We start from the raw sequence: 20601 nt of genomic DNA on the forward strand, positions 1-20601 counted from the left end.
AGTGACCGACCAAACATTCTGAACAGTCATTTGAAACAAAAGGTACACTTTAATTAATCTTAGTGGTAACTTTGGTGTTTTACTTTGCTATTACCTGTCTGTGGAATTTTCTTCGAATGTCCTTGAAGAGTAACTTTGGAGAGGCTGAGTTTATTACATTAGCACTATCCATCTTGGACGTTTCCCATGTGACATTGGACTGTATCCAGCCATACTGGACTGTGACTGTATGCAGTATGAACCTCCAGAAGCAGATATTTCACCTTCTTTTTGCAAAACGAGGCATTTATGTGAACTTTGCTTATGAGAAAATTTCTTTTAGCATTATATTCAAGGAAATTAATAATATTCCCAACTGTGAAAAACGATATATCTCCACTTTAAAGCCCAGTTGCACACTGTCTTCTCTCTGTTCACTTTATCAACATCTCTTTAATCTATCTTCCACCACAAGCTCTGCCATCCTTCACGAGTCAAGTTCAAAAATATATACTCCCTTAGAGATTTTAACTTTCGTTAACTTGAGATTCTAACTTCAAAGTGCTTTTTTTCAAGAGAAAAATAAGCGCTATCAAAAATGATCACAGCACAAGAAAGCCTATGACTAGCCAAAGCGAATTACAGAGATGTTATTAACCCTCCTTGTGCCATAAAGTGCAGCCACCCTGTCAACTTTTATGTTAAGATTGATGAAAGGCAGCAAACAGGCAAATCAATGAATTCCTTTAATGTTTGTTCATGGCACGCGGTGAGTGTTCTACATAAAATTGGGATGAACTTTCGGCCAAGAATTTGACTTTTTTTCTAAACTTCTGCTCCAGTAAAATCAGTATCCAATGTGAGACATGAGATTTTTGAATACTAAACTGAGATATTTGGATATAAAAAGAATACCCACCCTTTTAAAATGCCAGGTTTTTGTCATGCTAAAAAATCAAACAGAACCTAAGGTAAAAACAAAATGAATCAATCATCAGTGACAGTACACTTGAAAACAAGTTTCTAGGACAGCACTTCATCACATAAGATCAAGAACCACAGCCTGATAATGAACTTATCTCAAGAAGAAAGAAGTGGGTTCATCAGATAATACATCTTTATTAAATATATATATAAAATAAGAAGGCTATACAAAAAGCTGGAGGCAGCAATCAGTCTAAAGGACTATGTAGTAGTATACAGTCATATGTTAAAGTTTGGGCACCCCTATTAATGTTAACCTTTTTTCTTTATAACAATTTTGGTTTTTGCAACAGCTATTTCAGTTTCATATATCAAATAACTGATGGACTCAGTTATATTTCTGGATTCAAATGAGGTTTATTGTACTAACAGAAAATGTGCAATCTGCATTTAAACAAAATTTGACCGGTGCAAAAGTATGGGCACCCTTATCATTTTCTTGATTTGAACACTCCTAACTACTTTTTACTGACTTCCTGAAGCACTAAATTGGTTTTGTAACCTCATTGAGCTTTGAACTTCATAGCCAGTTGTATCAAATCATGAGAAAAGGTATTTAAGGTGGCCACTTGCAAGTAGTTCTCCTATTTGATTCTCCTATGAAGAGTGGCATCATGGGCTCCTCAAAACAACTCTCAAATGATCTGAAAACAAAGATTATTCAACATAGCTTTTCAGGGGAAGGATACAAAAAGTTGTCTCAGAGATTTAACCTGTCAGTTTCCACTGTGAGGAACATAGTAAGGAAATGGAAGAACACAGGTACAGTTCTTGTTAAGCCCAGAAGTGGCAGGCCAAGAAAAATATCAGAAAGGCAGAGAAGAAGAATGGTGGGAACAGTCAAGGACAATCCACAGACCACCTCCAAATACCTGCAGCATCATCTTGCTGCAGATGGTGTCACTGTGCATCGGTCAACAATACAGCGCACTTTGCACAAGGAGAAGCTGTATGGGAGAATGATGCGAAAGAAGCCGTTTCTGCAAGCACGCCACAAACAGAGTCGCCTGAAGTATGCAAAAGCAAATTTGGACAAGCCAGTTACATTTTGGAAGAAGGTCCTGTGGACTGATGAACCAAAGATTGAGTTGTTTGGTCATACAAAAAGGCGTTATGCATGGAGGCTAAAAAACACAGCATTCCAAGAAAAACACTTGCTACCCACAGTAAAATTTGGTGGAGGTTCCATCATGCTTTGGCCAATGCCGGCACCAGGAATATTGTTAAAGTTGAGAGTCGCATGGATTCAACTCAGTATCAGCAGATTCTTGACAATAATGTGCAAGAATCAGTGACGAAGTTGAAGTTACGCAGGGGATGGATATTTCAGCAAGACAATGATCCAAAACACCGCTCCAAATCTACTCAGGCATTCATGCAGAGGAACAATTACAATGTTCTGGAATGGCCATCCCAGTCCCCAGACCTGAATATCATTGAACATCTGTGGGATGATTTGAAGCGAGCTGTCCATGCTCGGTGACCATCAAACTTAACTGAACTGGAATTGTTTTGTAAACAGGAATGGTCACAAATACCTTCATCCAGGATCCAGGAACTCATTAATAGCTACAGGAAGCGACTAGAGGCTGTTATTTTTGCAAAAGGAGGATCTACAAAATATTAATGTCACTTTTATGTTGAGGTGCCCATACTTTTGCATCGGTCAAATTTTGTTTAAATGCAGATTGCACATTTTCTGTACAATAAACCTCATTTGAATCCAGAAATATAACTTAGTCCATCAGTTATTAGATATATGAAACTGAAATAGCTGTTGCAAAAACCAAAATTGTTATAAAGAAAAAAGGTTAACATTAATAGGGGTGCCCAAACTTTAACATATGACTGTATATAATCTAGGTTGCAACCATGTCAGCCATATAATAGATGACACTGGATTATCCAAACAGAATTACATGAGTCAATGTGCTACATATGATGTCAGCAGCTGCAATAAGGTCAGGCATCACGTCCCTCCACCCTGATGCGCGTTTCACCAGTCGGGACCCACTCCTGCTATGCCCTTATCTATTTGTACATCTGCTGACACATAGCGATGGGAATTATAATAGGTAGGTACCATCCAAATTGGGGTTCACCTTGTTGCGGTGGGATGGCTTATATGCTTTTTTGATCAAGATAGCGTTAACTAGGCACCCTGATTTATTTACATGTACTATTACTATTTATTTACATAGTAAGGGGTATTTACTTTTTTGTGTTTTTTAAAATCAATGAAGAATCATTTCAAAACGGTTTTCACCTTTAATGTTAATAAAAGTGTTTCAGGTTATAAATTGGTTAAAAAAACAGACTAATTTTAAAGATATGGATTGTATTGGAGGACATTTTTTAAATTGAATGCATGCATTCAATTTTTTAAATTGAATGCATGCATGCTGTTACAAAACAGTTTTTAGTCTTAGTTATCCAAATGTCTATTTTCCGTAAGTCAGGAGGCATAGACTGTTATCTTAATGTTGATTATTCTTGTAGGTTGAATTGATATTGTAAATTGATAAATGGTTATTTACCTTTTATATCAGCTCCTACAGTTTATTGCACTGCTGTCTTTGCAAAACAGGGATGCAGGGTCACTGAACAATGATGTTTGATGATATGTTGATTACACATTATACAAGGCCATGCAATTTGTTGACTTGCACTGAAGGATAAACTAAATAATCAAACAATGTGAGGTATCTCATCACCCCTTCCCCTTGACCTTTGAATAATGGCTTGAAGAACAGTTGTAAACTATAAAAAGGGATATGCCTGTAACAATATACATCCAGACATCCAAGAGATCCAGAGAACCAGAGACTCTGTACAAAGTCACAGCCAGGAACACTCTACAGAATAGCTGCTAGATCATGGCTCCATCATGAAGAACACAGATTTGACTCTACAGGATGTCAGCTTAGGGGACCATGGCCCAAGCTGGAAGAACACAAATCTGCTCCATTGACCATTGCTGAACTCTCGGAGACGTCTTGAAGAATCCAGGTTCGTAAAATCAGGTCACCTGGTCACATATCTCACAGCTCTTGGCCAGCTTCCTACGCTTGTCGTTACCTCCTGTCTGTGTACGCTCACCAAAAGCGGGGTGCCACTGGTGGAGATAGTCGGCCCTGGAAGCAGCTCTAATCCTGGCGAGTCAGCAGAAGGGTGAGGCTGTGTAATTTGCACCATCTTGGATATTTTGCTGTGACTGTTCTATGTGTTATTTGCCTGTTTTGTGGTTCAATAAATAAAGTATTGCCACACTGTTTTAACCTCACCTTGCGTTGTCTGAGTAGTATTATGCCTGTGGTAAAAGGAAACCGGGTGTTCAGTGGAATGATCCCTGATCCATGCGGTCTCGAGCCAGCAGACTATAGCACCTGGTGACCCTCATGTCTGCACATATTAAATAACATTTTTGCAATTTTCTACTCCATCCTTCACTTTGATTTGGTCATAAATTAGCTTAGAAGATGGTTCAGAAACAAAGAGCTGTCTGGGTTGTGGGTTACTGTTTAACAAAAAAGGGGTTTTAGAAGTTGCCTATATAAAAATACTGGATCTTCTTGCACAGATTTGGTAAGTTTAAATACAAAATCCACTGGGAAAAAGTATGCAAATTAACTTTCCTTCAATAGAAAGAAAACTATTGCCACAATTTATCAAAGCAATTAAGCCAGAATTGGTGTACATTGCTTTGAAAAGTTGCAAACGTTTGAGCAACACACTAAAATTTTGCAATCTTGTTTTTAGTTTTGGCCAACTCAGCCAAAATAGGCGGAACCAAGGCAAGTCAGAAGCATGATGCCACAGCTTGTCTACTTCATGCCGAGCCGAACTATTCCTTATGCCAGAAATTATCCCCAACTGGAGTATGATTTGCAGTGTGGTGCACTAAGGGGCACGTCACTTTTCAGACACACTGGATTTATTAAGAGTCTTGTGCCTCTTAATGTATCAAGGGCATCTGATTCCAATACGTCTTCTCATTAAAACTGGCATGAACGTCGTCAGTCTTAATGAATCAGGACCTCCCTCTTTAGTGCCATGTGCAAGTACGGTAGCTGCCCTATGAGTCAATATTCAACCCATTAAGGAGCTCTGAGTATGACTAGGAATATGTTCCAAACCAAAGACAGCAATCTATGGACATTGAGGTTTTTGAGTTCTTACTCATCATCATAAAGACATATAACGATCAATACATTTACACGATGATTTACACTATCCATACCAGTGACATCGAGCAGAAAGCCTCACACATATTGAACCCACAGCAATCCACTAACACGTGTTGCTTTTTTATAAATAACTTTGGTAACCCAGATTTAGTGTGAAAAATGTACCTAGCTTGAATTTCTAAGGCTAAACTCTCAGTGACCTTGGCAATATTACAGGAACATTAGGGAATAATATTTTTGTAAGGATAAACCGCTCTTTAATAATTTACTCAGTGTGTTGGGCACAAACATTCTTATTTTTTTCACCAAGGATATCAAATTGTCTGTTCTATTAAACTAGGTTTTTTTGATGCCGCTACATAAAAGACACTTTGTCAAATTAGCTTAAAACACCTCTGTTTATGAAAGAATTCATTGAAAATACATGAAGTTTACATAGGGAGCATTTAGGAATCATTATCGTCTTTTGACTTCATGAATTACATTTTGCCTGTTTGAAGGGGAACTCCCAAACATCTCTGAAATACGCCACACATGTTTTTGTAATATTTTCTTGCTATATTTATCATCTTTGAGTGAAATCTTAAAGACTAAGCTTCCTATCAGCATCTTAGGTATATTCTATGTGTTATTTTTGGTAAAATGCCATCTTGCCCAAAATGGCTTAGGATTGATAAACATTTACAACAATGTGTTCACCTCCCCATCAGAGTCAATCAAGAACGCCGAACTGATAACTATTTTAAATAAACTGACATGTTCTAAGTATCCAAATTACTTAAGATATAATCATGTTCAAGAGCAAAATTGGAGAAATAAGCATTGTCCTATCTTTTCGCATTGTGGTTTTAAAGTGAGAGGCTTGTTAATCATTCTGTCACCCAGAAAAGGTCCAAATATTTATTAGATTTTAGTAGTACAAGAGCCATTTCACGTTAAGTCATTGACATTAGTTGTAATACAGTACATGCTTATCTTGGAGTATGTTTTGAAGTAGTTTACTTTACATGATATATTAAAGGAGTTTTTACATTTATATTTTTTAAAGCATATCATCAAATAAACTCAGCATTACTTATCTTCCCCAGGTCCAGCACTGCCTCTCTGCTGTACCTCCTGGTGTTTGTCGACAAGCTGCCGCAATGACACCATGACTAGTAGCCAATAACTGGTCTCTGTGGATTTACCAATATAGATGGCACAAGACGCGAAGCTCAGTAATTGTCTTTAATGGTCACAGCAGAGAGGTAGCACTGGACCTGGGGAAGATGAGTAATGCTGATTTTATTAGCATCAGCTACAGCTAATCCCTGGGCTCAGTGACTAAGCTGATGTTGATGGCAAGACACAATGTGCCCAGTCATTGGTCAAGTGGTCATTTCGCCACCACTGCAGCCTGTCAACAAACACCAGGAGCAACGACAGAGAGGCAGTAATGGAAGAGGAACAAAAAAAAAACAACACTCATAGCCGTGTCCACATCTATATGGAGATGTTAATATTGTTAATATAGCATGAACAAACTACTGGACAACTGTTAAAAACTAGAGAAAAAAATCTATCCACCATGGTATAAAATAAATATACGGTAAGTATGCTCAGATGCAAGAATTATGATATACACTTGTAATCTAGTTTCAGATAATCAAATTATGCAAAAGACAAGTCCATATAATATAAGATTAAATGTCTGAGGTAGAACAGGAAAATAATAAAATAGTGGCTGTGGGTGAAGTATAAGATGTAATACCAATATCCAATACAATCAAGTATAATATACAGGGTAGAATATCACAATAGCCAAGATCAATATAACATAGTAATTGTAATATTGGTAAGCCTAAACCTGCAGTGAATATTCATGGGAAAATCAGATAAACTATCAAATGTCAAATAAAAAAATATGTCAGGAAACTATACAAAACCCATAATGTGATGTCCACAACCTTCAGGAAAGAATTAAAAAATTAGCATCAAAGAGCAAGGTAATAATGCCATAGGTGTAGTAACAGCTTCATCGGGGGTCTTCAGAGATGCAGTGATGGACTTTGTGGAAGGTGCACAAAGCTGAATTTATCATTTTAAACCGATAAGCTTTAAAAAATTATAAATGCAAAACTTAAAATATGTAGCTTCACTGTCAGTTTGTATCGCAATCTGTTGTTTGCTAGAATATTTTTTTTTAATTTTTTAAACAGAGGAACAAAAACATCAGGAAAAGAAAGAAAAACACCAGACATTTGGCAGAACAAAAACAACAGAAACACAAAGAACATGTGGTGAAAAAAACATCCAAGAGCAAACAAGGTTACATAAGAGCAGTACAAACATGCCAGCTGCTCAAGATCAAACACAAATAAATCTACATTAGATGCAAACCAAAATATATGTAACACAATCTAGGAAGCTGTCAAACTGCAAAAAGAATAAACAATAGGGTAAGCAACCAGAGAGAGGAACCGAAGAAGGGACAAAGGGAACAGGGGAGAGGGAAGGTTAAAAAGGAGGGGGCAAAAATTAGACATGTGAGGAAGGAAAGTAAAGAAACTAATGAGACTGGCTCTGATGAACTTCATCCTTTAGGTTATACCAATCAATTGGCTGAATGACATTGCTAAAGACTATCCAGCAGTACTATCTGAGCCAGTATTTCTCAAATAAAGGCCTTATTCAGATGTCCGTGAGTCACAAATGTGTTCTGTGTTTTTCATGGATGCAACACATTTTGGGGCTGTTCACACAGACAAGACCATTTTTGATCTAAGTCATGGATCTACCGTACATTATCCCGTACAAGTTTATGGGTCTTTGAAAATAAAGGAGAGCATTCAGATACCATCAGTGTGCAGTCCATGTGCTGTCAGGGAATAATATTGTAATAGAGAAGAGATGATTTGTACATTATTTTTTCTTCATCGAAAATTACTAACGAAACATTGATGGTAAAAACTGACCAAACCCTGATGGAACAGGGATGCAACGCACTCATGAGTTTAAAGTGGTTGTCTGGCCTTAGGGTACAACAATGCATGCTGTGAGGATTCAGTGACAGCAGGCGGTGGTGATGTGACCTCAAGTATGTGATTTGAATACTTTCATCCACATTCCGACTAGACGTGCAAATCACGTACTTGGAGTCACACGCCTGTTGCTCCCGATGCCAGCAAAGGAGTGCCATAGAATTACTGCAGAATTGTACCCAAAGGCTGCAGTAATTCTAGGTGATTTGTACCTTGTTCATCAAACATCTGTAGATTCTTACAATGCTTTGTAAAAGGGCATTACTGTGTTTTTTAGGGGTATGTAAGTCACGTTCCAAAACTTTTTTTTTCATTGGCAAAAAATTAATTTTGTTCAACAGTTCATACCTCACATATGAATATATTTATTGTAAGAAGTTACTTGAGATATTCTACTCATGCCACAAGTAGTAACAAGCAAAGTGGCTTGTATATCTTTTGTTTCTTAGGTACACAGCCTTTGATATGTGTACCCCAGGGCCCAGGATGTACATCAGGATCTCTAGCAGTGCTCACAACACTTCACGCTGTGCTACTAATGCGCATCATAGTGTACACATATCGCCTTGGAGGTACATTCATGAAACTTGCTTTTAATTGTGTTTTTGACTTGGATACTTTGCCCTATGACACTATAGGATCCAGTTTCAGCAAATATTTAAGTCTGTCCTTTCCTTTAATCTGATTCAATTCTTCTTAACCTCTAGATTCGTGTTATTCATTGATAATGAGATCCATAGAGTTCTGCAATTGCATGAGATCTTCAACACAATAGTAAAAAGATGACATAAAAGCTATTAGTTATTGGAAATGTGAAACTACAGAGTAATTGGTTGTTGGAGCTGATGGAAATACTTTGAGATACATGGTATAAATATAATATTCATTACAGTTTCTACCATTTTTAATTTGAAGGTTTCATCTTAAATATTCTTACTGTATCACTGCCAACACTCAGCCATGTGCCAATCTGGCTATTTATCATTACCAGTCATATTGCTCTTCATGTAACACACTTTTACCCCATTTAGCCCTGTTTTACCTCCTAATTATATGCAATTTCATGGCCAGATTTGCTCTAACAAGTGAGGCCGCAAGCCAATGTGCAAGTAATGTTCTTCCTCTTTTCTGAAACTCAAACAATAGGACCTGATCCAGGCCACAAAGCTGAAGAACACTTTTATCTGAACAGATATATAGTGTTACATTTGTAGCAAATTTGTATTATTATGCAAGTCATGGTATTGCTAGCAGATTGTGATCCTCTAAAAATTGGTCAGTTTGGGATTTGCAAGAGAATACTTGCAAGATGATGCTTTTTATGCTGTTGGAGAGTAATATGCTGTACTCATATAATGTCCTTAAAGCAGTTATCATCAGAAAATTACAGTGTTTAAATCAGTTTTTGTGCTACATGTATTTTTTGAAATGTCAAATTTTTTTCTTATCAGGTAATTCTCTGAGGCTGGATTGCTGGATCCGGACAGCTTCAGTGCCCCTGTTCGCCTCCCATTCTTCAGAGGCAAAACTTCCTTTGCTACCAATATGTGAAAGCACACAGTGTGGGTCAATAACATGACCAAACTGTCATTGCACCACCCTTGGCAATCAAGACCCTGGGAGGCAGCAGAAGGGTGGGCTCCTAAACAATGAACATTAGGATCCCTTTAAATCTGGGGCTTTTTACTCCAACCATGCCAAAAGTAACCTTTTTATGTAATTTCATCCAGTTCTTAGCAATTGCAAATATGGGTTCCAATGTACAAATACAAGAACTCAGATACCCACCCATTATTCCCACAGGCAGAAGGGTCCTGTTCCCCCGGTCAGTATGGCTTATTTTTAAGCCTGGTAGTAACATTAGTCCATTCTTATTGTAAGTCTTCGCCTATTGGATCCATGTTGCAGAAGCTGGGATACATTTACAACATTTGAGGTCGATTTGTGTTTCATTTTTACAGCCAAATGCTTTTCAGTCAACACATGTGGTATAAATATCAACAAAGCTTCCAATCCAAGTTGCTCTTGGATAAGGTTTATAGCATTCGTAGAAAGGATCTTTTGTTTTCTATGTCAAAAAATATTTCACAATCTGCCAGCTCATATCAAAGCTTAAAGGCCAAGATATAAAATACTGTCTAATTGAAGGTTGCCCCGTCCTTCTTATAACTATGAGCTGTGACTTTATATAACCTGTTGATGTCACCACCTTGAGTTAAAAAGTCCATGTTGAATTTCCGAATGGACAACTATATGGCTTTTTGTTATATTCATATTTATAAATATAAGTCAATGGAAACTTCAGTTGAGTAGTCTAAGCACAGCTGTCAAGTATAAAAAATATCAGGTTTTTACCTGTAGTTTTCCAAGATAATAGGAGTTTAAATAGAAGAGATTGAGTTAAAAAAGTGTTCAGAGGAGGCTGGATTATTGTAGAAGCAGAGTTTCAGTGTTATGTAAGGTCGTATGGCAAAAAAGGGAGTTGAATGTATTGAGAGTGTCAAGGAATAATACGATCTTGAGTCTGAAGAGCATTTAGAGAAGTCAGAAGAACTGTGGAAGCAGGCTATCATGGAAGAGTAGAATCTTCGGGAGGAAGAGCGTATAGAGGAGTCAATAGAATTGTGGATGGGGGTATTAAGGAAGATTAGGATGTTGAGAAGGAAAAGTACCAAGTAGTCACAACATTTGTGAACTCAGGGGTTGATAAAGAGTAGGCTCTTCAGTAGGAAGAACATAACGAGGACTCAGAATAATTGTGGAAGCAAGATGTCATGGTAGTGTAGAATCCTAAGTAAAAGCATATAGAAGAGTGAGAAGAATTGTGGAAGCAGGGTGTAATGTAGGAGTACAATAGACCTGCGGTTGTCATGCCAACTCACCGGTGACCTGCGATCATGTGACGGGGGTCAGCAGTAGGTGGATTTCCTGCCCTATGGCCGGAAACAAGCTTTAAATGCCACTGTCAGAGTTTGACAGCGGCATTTAACGGGCTAATAGCAGCGGGGGGATCGCGATTCCACTCGCGGCTGTTCCGGGCATATCAGCTGTTCAAAACAGTTGATATGTCCTGAGAAAGATGTGGGCTCACTGCCAGAGCCCACATCAAATAGGGGGACACGACATGCACAGTACTAGTACATCGCATGTCGTGAAGGGGTTAAACTGATTAACACTGTTATACTGAATATTTTCTCACAAAATTACACATGCTCTATAATACGGTGTCTACAGGTTGGACTGAATTTTCATTGTGACAAGTTCCCTTTAAGGAGTCAGGATTATTGGGGAAGTAGATTATCAAGAAAGAGTAGAGTATGATCTTGATTAAAAAGAGTGTATTAGGGAGATAGAACTATTGTAGAGGTAGGATGCTGAAGAAATGAAGGATGTTGAAGACTAAGAGAGTGTTGAGGTGTCAGGAGTATTGTGGAAGCAGATTGTCAAGGAAGTATGGTGTCTCGATGTCTTGAGGACCAAGATCATATTGATCATGCAGAAGATCTTCACTAGGTAGAGGGTAAAGTAGTGGCCAAATCTTCTCAAAATCTATGAACAGGGCTCTCTTTTTTAATGATCTAATTATAAGCCTATCAGAACATTTCATTTCAGTACACACTGATTGTGTCCATAGACCCTAAATGTCACCTCTGGCATATGTTTGCTAATGATAGAGGCTAGTGATGAGCGCGTATGCTCATTACTCGAGTTTCCCAAGCATGCTCTGGTGTTCTCCGAGTATTTTGGACGTGCTCGGAGATTTAGTTTCTGTCGCCATAGCTGCATGATTTGTGGCTGCTAGACAGCCTGAATACATGTGGAGTTTGCCTGTTTGTTAGGGGTTTCCCCACATATATTCAGGCTGTCTGGCAGCCGCCAATCATGCAGCTGCGGCCACACAAATTAAATCTCTGAGCACGCCCAAAATATTCGGAGAACACCCGAGCATGCAAGGAAAACTCGAGTAACGAGCATACTCGCTCATCACTAATGGAGACATCTTTTGCAAATACAGTGTTAGGCATACTTGCATATTCTCCCTGGCGCTCTGAAAAAGGAAAAAAAACATCCTTGATGCTCAGAGGAGTTGGAGCATGCATGGAAAAGGTGTGTAGCGGACATGGCCGCAGGGACTAATTAACTCTAAAAGGGCAAGTATGATGCTAGAGGGTCTTAAGCGCATAGTTCGGTTACCATTGGTGTGCTCTAAATTTGTGGAAGCAGTAGTTTTAAGGACATTGAAGGATTCTTCTTCCTTTCAAAGTACATTTTATCTCTATTTCTTGGTTATAGATGAAGCAGAGGATAATCAAGGGTGACCATATCTAATCAATTTCCGGTCTTCTTCTAATTAGGTTCACCGTTTCCAAAACTAGATTGGCTGAAGAAGGACTTCCCAATGCCAAATAACTCATTTGTGCTTTCAAACGGTTCTCTCCTGCTGATAAACATCACAGAGGAAAGTGAAGGAACATACATGTGCATTGCAACAAATGTTCTTGGAAAAACGGTAGCAATGTCTGCTCTGCACTTATCTGGTTCGTATCAATCTCTAACTGCATTCTTTTGTCATGAGCTAGAGTGCGGTGAAGTTTTATAATCCTATCAGTTTTTATGGCATTCCTGAGAAATAATAGCTGTAGCAAAATGTTGTGCCTTTATTTTCGAAAACCCTAATTTTAATGAAAAAAGGCAGCTTTGGACTCTTTTGGAAATTGTAACCTTTAGGCCAGCATGTGGTTTGAGAATGACGTCTGTCTGGAGTCGCTTCCAGCTCATTATCCTGGTATTGTACTGGTATTATACTGCTCTTTACTTGTGCAAGGTAATGAAATGGAAATGCTAACCATCGCCTTTAATGTTTAAGGTCAACTTTTTCTTTTGAGATCTGCACACCCTAAGCAAAATTTAACAAATGCACTCTTTTGACAATGGTCTTTTTCCTAGGTTTGGTTAATCTCTATATTAGCATTTTTAACAGAAAGGTCTGTGTGTTGGCATTTTGTATGTGTTGGTTTGTAACATTGGGTAATTCTACAAATCATTGTTAGACAAGCCCTTGCGATACACTTTGTTGATTGATTGTGCTTTACATTCCGTATATTCCAGCTGTCGTATGAAGTCTATTTATCAATCTCAATTCTTCAGGGATATCAACCACTACAATGCTATGCTCTTGATAAGATTCAGGGTTCCCAATAATGAAGTCATGTCTTTTGACTGCTGTAGCGGTGCTATTTGGTCCAGAGTAAAATATAGATGTAGCACTTGGCAAACAAATGGTCATTCGATGGCAGTATTGAGGTGCGGAGTCCAACAAGCCACCTGTTTTTCACTAGAGACCACTACATGGCGGTATGGACTTAGCTATCAGAAACCTGGAGGTTTCAACTCTCTAATTAACCCTTGAAATTAGCTTTTTGGAGCTGTTGGAAGTGAGTCAATCCAGGTAAATGAAGAAGCTATGCTATTGAGATTCAAGAAAATAGCTAAAAAAAAAGCCAGAAAGGGAGTCACAAGCCACGGTATAAGGATAGACAATCATTGATAAATGGCTTTTATATGCGATTTTATTTAGTCTAGGAAGGTCTTCTAAATTGAATGCAGTACTGGTGCTGACCAGTAGAGAGTGCTCCAGCACACAGAATAGTGGTCCATCCAGTAGAGGGAGCGCCAACACTGGAAACAGCTGAAAAAATGCCATGGAAAGGAGCGGAGTCAATCCAGGTGCTAGGACTGTGGGTCATGGAAAAATTCTGCCACGTGCACATACTGTTTACACTGGATTTTCTGCAGAAAAGCAACATTTGAAAGCATTTTTTAGGATAATCTTGTGTTCGTTGCTGATATTACTTGATCAAAACAAAGTCTTACAGGAGCAAAGGTATTCTGATCGCATGGTGGATAAAAGCGGTTCCTTCAACTGCACCTGTATAGAGCGCAGGATGTTTTTATTAGCGGTCCAAGATTTTTATCTGTAGTTCAGCATGTAATCACATAAAAAATACATAGATAGTGAATGTGAAAATTTGTACATATGATTCAGAGAACAAATGGAATTATGATTTGCTAAACATTTATATTAATATTATAGGTCAGAAAATGTCTGTCGCTACACTGGAACAGACTCGAAAAGCCAAAAGACGTGTTCTAATGGCATCAACAGTTGGAACAAGCACTGTGGTTAGGCTCGGTGACCTCTTACGTATTGGTAAATCTTTTATTATATGATATAAATTGTTATGTGAACTACTATATATACAGTAAGTCAAGTTTTAAACACATTTTAAATACTAAAGTGGGTGCGTTTTCATGTTTCTAACCAGTAAAATTCTACACAAATTTCATAGAAAGTCTAAAAATTAGGTTGTAATTGTAGTTGACGTCAGTATTCTATTCACACGTTACAGAACACTTGCAGAAATTTCCACAATTGATAATTTGCTCTGTATGTCTAAATATATGCAGATGTATTTTTAGCAACAGAAATTTCAACTAGTGTCGCATATACACAATTTTTTTCAGAAAAATATTTTCCTTGACAATTTTATTAATTTTTTTGTTTATATTTCTTGGTCAAAAATACCATGTTACAAAATAAAACACTTTGCATACAATTAGTTTTAGTTTGTGACAGTTGGCTGGGGTTTCGGATGGGTTGTCTGGGTGCATAGTCAGCTGGCCTAAATGCATGATTGGGATGAAAATAAGAATAGCTGCATTACTGACCAATTTACCGCACAAACACCGATTCTCACCCGCCAGTCCTTAGTGACATGGCTGCAGAAAATGACCATAGCAACACTAGACTTTGTGGTGATGCCACAGTAGAGAGGTTGAGACCACTATCTCCAGTGATTGGCTGCAGGGGTCACAAAATGTAAATCTGACTTCAGAAGAGAGCAGTGGAGAGGCAATGCTGAAGCAATTGGTAAGTGTTGCTGATAAGTTTATTTTCATGGAGATCATGCATTTGCGTTATCTTGTTAGACAACAACATTAAGCTAAGCCAGGGTCACACTTGCAACTGCAATGCGAGGAACTCGCCTCAATACCTGTAACAAACAATTATGTGGGTACCATGGAATCTGATTGTGTGGGATAAAACGAGAGACCAAAGCTGAGACAAGTGTATTTAACAAAGCAAGAAGTAGAACATGAACTAGCAGAGACTTTCATGCATTTGTGAAAACGAAGTGACAGCACAAAACAGAAATGTCAGCAAACTTAGTAGCGGGGCGCAACTGCTCATACAAACAAGTCCAGCAGTAATATGCAGCAAGAGTGCGACAGGCACGTATACATGGAAGTCCAGCAGTAGTCTGCAAGCAAGCGTGCGACCTGCACTTATATGTGGAAGTCCAGCAGTAGTATGCAGCAAGAGAGCAACGGGCACTTATGCGTGGAAGTCTAGCAGTAGTATGCAAACAAAAATGCGATGGGCAATTATACGTGGAAGTCCAGAACTATGCAGATAGTGGAGATGACACCTTTCATGGAAGTCCAGAAATACAGTGGGGAAAAAAAGTATTTAGTCAGTCAGCAATAGTGCAAGTTCCACCACTTAAAAAGATGAGAGGCGTCTGTAATTTACATCATAGGTAGACCTCAACTATGGGAGACAAACTTAGAAAAAAATACCCAGAAAATCACATTGTCTGTTTTTTTTTCATTTTATTTGCATATTATGGTGGAAAATAAGTATTTGGTCAGAAACAAGCAATCAAGATTTCTGGCTCTCACAGACCTGTAACTTCTTCTTTAAGAGCCTCCTCTTTCCTCCACTCATTACCTGTAGTAATGGCACCTGTTTAAACTTGTTATCAGTATAAAAAGACACCTGTGCACACCCTCAAACAGTCTGACTCCAAACTCCACTATGGTGAAGACCAAAGAGCTGTCAAAGGACACCAGAAACAAAATTGTAGCCCTGCACCAGGCTGGGAAGACTGAATCTGCAATAGCCAACCAGCTTGGAGTGAAGAAATCAACTGTGGGAGCAATAATTAGAAAATGGAAGACATACAAGACCACTGATAATCTCCCTCGATCTGGTGCTCCACGCAAAATCCCACCCCGTGGGGTCAGAATGATCACAAGAACGGTGAGCAAAAATCCCAGAACCACGCGGGGGGACCTAGTGAATGAACTGCAGAGAGCTGGGACCAATGTAACAAAGCCTACCATAAGTAACACACTACGCCACCATGGACTCAGATCCTGCAGTGCCATACGTGTCCCACTGCTTAAGCCTGTACATGTCCGGGCCCGTCTGAAGTTTGCTAGAGAGCATTTGGATGATCCAGAGGAGTTTTGGGAGAATGTCCTATGGTCTGATGAAACCAAACTGGAACTGTTTGGTAGAAACACAACTTGTCGTGTTTGGAGGAAAAAGAATACTGAGTTGCATCCATCAAACACCATACCTACTGTAAAGCATGGTGGTGGAAACATCATGCTTTGGGGCTGTTTCTCTGCAAAGGGGCCAGGACGACTGATCCGGGTACATGAAAGAATGAATGGGGCCATGTATCGTGAGATTTTGAGTGCAAACCTCCTTCCATCAGCAAGGGCATTGAAGATGAAACGTGGCTGGGTCTTTCAACATGACAATGATCCAAAGCACACCGCCAGGGCAACGAAGGAGTGGCTTCGTAAGAAGCATTTCAAGGTCCTGGAGTGGCCTAGCCAGTCTCCAGATCTCAACCCTATAGAAAACCTTTGGAGGGAGTTGAAAGTTCGTGTTGCCAAGCGAAAAGCCAAAAACATCACTGCTCTAGAGGAGATCTGCATGGAGGAATGGGCCAACATACCAACAACAGTGTGTGGCAACCTTGTGAAGACTTACAGAAAACGTTTGACCTCTGTCATTGCCAACAAAGGATATATCACAAAGTATTGAGATGAAATTTTGTTTCTGACCAAATACTTATTTTCCACCATAATATGCAAATAAAATGAAAAAAAAACAGACAATGTGATTTTCTGTTTTTTTTTTTCTCAGTTTGTCTCCCATAGTTGAGTTCTACCTATGATGTAAATTACAGACGCCTCTCATCTTTTTAAGTGGTGGAACTTGCACTATTGCTGACTGACTAAATACTTTTATTCCCCACTGTACATAAGTGGAGCATAACAGGGAGTAGGTCCTTAAATGTACCTTTTGGACTGAGAAATCCCGCTCAAGTACCGCAAAGCAGCCCACAACAGAGCACAGTCTCAGAAGTCAGGACAGCAGGTAAGCCCAGCCAGGATCCAGAAAAAGCTTAAAAGACTGATGGCAACTGGAAGTGGTGAGGCAGAGCACTGAGTAACGAGCAGCAGCAGGAACTCCAGAGACAAGCCAGGAGGAAGCTCAGAAGCAAACAGCAACAAAATATTCAGGCAAGGAGGATCTTCCAACCTGGACTTAAATAACAGGGTAGACAGGAAGTTCCCAGACAGGGCGAAGTACCAGACTCCATTTTGGACAAGGGCAAAACAGGCTCCTTGGAAACATCCGGAATCCTTACATTACCCGGCACTGCCACTGGCTCTCGGACCGGAGTGTTCAGCTGCATAGAAATACATGCAGCCACACACTCCGGTCCCGAGTGCCAGAGGCAATGCCAAGCATTGAAGCGAGAGACTCACGTGAGTTTCTTGCATTGCACTCGCAAGTGTGACCCTGGCCTTAGAAACAGAGGCATTTAATAAACATTTTAAGAAGCTAACCTTCTCTCAATTATCTCAATTAAGAGTTAGTGGTCACCACTGGTTTTCTTTCATTGAGTAGAAAAATATCAGCACTGTATGGTTCCACTATCAAAGCCTGTACATTAGTTTTCAAACAATTCCCCATCTTGTATGATTAGCTGTTAGCGTGACAAAAGGAGTAGAGCCGAACTGCAGAAACACTGGGAGGAATTTCTTATCAGCTGTATAGCAAAAAAGTAGTATCACAAATGTGTAGATTTTGGTGATTGAACTATTTGCACCTAAATGTTTGACTTTTGTGCTTTTCTGACCACTTTTCAAAAGTGCTAAGAAAAGTTTATGGGGTTTAAAGATGGGACAGGACCTTCTGTGACATCACAAATTCTCTCCAACTTGTTGTTAGACATAACAAATAATACTGCAGCTAATGTACAGTACATTTCCTTTTTCTGGTGCAGCAGAGATACACCAACTTTACTAAGGAGAGGGTCACTTAATACAATTGGCATATTTTACACAAATTTAGCCGGGTGTATGTCATATCTCCAGCAAAATCTACCCTATAGATTTAGCTATGGATTTGTGGTGTATTTTAGCACTATTTCCATTGAAAAACTTTCTGCTAAATATGAACTTGACATTAAAATATGTGAAGAACTGATGTTAAATACATTGTAACTGGACCAGTTATAAAAATGATACTGTGTAACACAATCCCATAATGTCAAATAATACTGCTGGTTCTCTTGCAGGTTGTCCAGTGCAGACAAGCCACCAAAATACAATTCATTGGTTTCTAAGAAAACAACCAATAGAAGAAATTAAAGACTTGAAATATCGTGTTCTGGTTTCTGGACGGGTTCTAGAAATAAACCCATTGTCTGAGCAGAGTACTGGAGAATTCAGCTGCTGGACGTCAAATGATTCAAGGACAGTGTCTGCCTGGGTGACAGTCTCTTCAGAAGGTGAAGTTTTATAGACATTGCAAATTTACACTAGACGTCTATTATTCTGATAATAATTTACTACCACATCGTGCCTTTTTATCAGCCATAGTCAGGAGGACTCAATGAAGGACTGGGGTACCAAGGGCCCACCACTAACATGGACTGTGGGGGCAAACTGTTCAGCTACATGAAAATATTACCTTACCCTCGGTCACTATAATAATAAACAGGGTAGTAGTTGGTTAAATGAGTGATGAGATTCTGCCTCTGTCTGTACATAGTGTGCCAACGATTGCTCATCTATATGTGAGGTGGGACAACCTCCTGCACAGCGTCCCGCCAGGAGATCCACCTGTCACCCTGTGGGCCAGTCCCAGCCTAGGAGCACTCCACTGCTGCTTTAGCCTCCACACCCACTCATTTTCAGTGATGTGCAACTATAACCACAGATTACAAATTTAAGATCCATATATGTATTGTAAGGGCAGAAGTTTACCTAAGGGGCTGGTGTGGCATGTATCACATGTACTGGGTGGAGGTAGATCATGAATAAGCCATAGTTTTTATGTAATAGGGCTAACACAAAAAAAATTAAATGTCTGCCCTTGGTGAAGAAAAGCCTAACTACAATTCTGGCTCACAGGTTGGCAATGCGATTATGAGTATTTTTTCAAATTTAAAAGTTAAATTGCAGTGGAACTGGAAGTCGGTTGCATTACATCTGGCTTAACTCTACATTTTACCACTTGCCAAAGGGTGGATCATTGAAGGCTTAATTCTGTACTCAACCCTTCAGGTCTGCTTTTGCTTCCATGGTGAGAAAAATATTTTTAATTCCATGAATCTTTAAATCTAATCTAAGTCAGTGCACTCTGGAGTAAAGGGCCTGTCACACTAAGCAATATTGCTAGCAATATCGCTATAACGTCACTGGTTTTGTGACATTATAGCGATATTGCTAGCAATATCGCTGTGTCTGATACTTACCTCCGACTGCTCCCCTGCTGGTTATCGCTGATCGCGTGAGAACGTCCTGGGCCATTTCTCGTCGTCAGCTTCCTGCTGGGCTTCCTGTGGCACCGACGAGCGACGCGTGGACGCGGGCGGGAGGACGTCAGGATCGCCGCGTCTGACAGGTAAGTAGCGACCCCCGACCGCTGCTATGTCGTTGGTGAGATCTGCCTGTGTGGCAGCTCACTAGCGACCACTTAGCGATGCACCAGCGATCCTGACCGCGTCATATCGCTGGTCGGGATCGCTGGTGCATCGCTAAGTGTGACAGTACCCTTAGGCCGGGGTCACACTAACCGACGCAAAATACGGTCAGTATTTTACATGCGTAATACGGATGAATGGCCCCTAAACAGTGCTCCGTATGTCATCCATAATCAAGGTGTGGTCGCGTATTTTGCGCATGTAAGCATCCGTATGTAATCCGTATGCCATCCGTATGGCGAGATTTTCTCGCAGGCTTGCAAAATGGACATATAATGGAGCCCTATGACAGGGTTTCTAAACAGAAACCAAAGAATAGATATAGACACATAGAATGCATATATATATATATATATATATATATATATATATATATATATATATATATATATGTATTCTATGTGTCTATATCTATTCTTTCGTTTCTTTATTAAACCTGTCAGTGTGAGTTTACTGTATAGGGCAATGAATTGCCGCCTTTGCTAAAAGACACCTGGTGCGTATTTCTCGCAAGTCACATGTGTGGTCCGTGTCTAGTCCGTATTTTTTGCGCACCCATAGACTTGCATTGGG

At 39.4% G+C, this 20601-nt stretch overlaps 1 protein-coding gene across 1 annotated transcript in view; it reads left to right on the forward strand.

Annotated features, from left to right (window-relative positions):
* The window catches only part of ADAMTSL3 (ADAMTS like 3), a 774261-nt gene that overhangs the window by 722688 nt on the left and 30972 nt on the right, over positions 1–20601 (forward strand). The window contains exons 24-26 of the mRNA XM_073568559.1: positions 12526–12708; positions 14265–14381; positions 18619–18831. Of these exons, the coding sequence (XP_073424660.1) occupies positions 12526–12708; positions 14265–14381; positions 18619–18831 (513 nt within the window). The remainder of the gene's footprint in view (positions 1–12525; positions 12709–14264; positions 14382–18618; positions 18832–20601) is intronic.

The sequence above is a fragment of the Dendrobates tinctorius genome, unplaced genomic scaffold (assembly GCF_039654945.1).
Source record: "Dendrobates tinctorius isolate UK_male_01 unplaced genomic scaffold, ASM3965494v1 ptg000022l, whole genome shotgun sequence".
Classification (NCBI taxonomy): domain Eukaryota; kingdom Metazoa; phylum Chordata; class Amphibia; order Anura; family Dendrobatidae; genus Dendrobates; species Dendrobates tinctorius.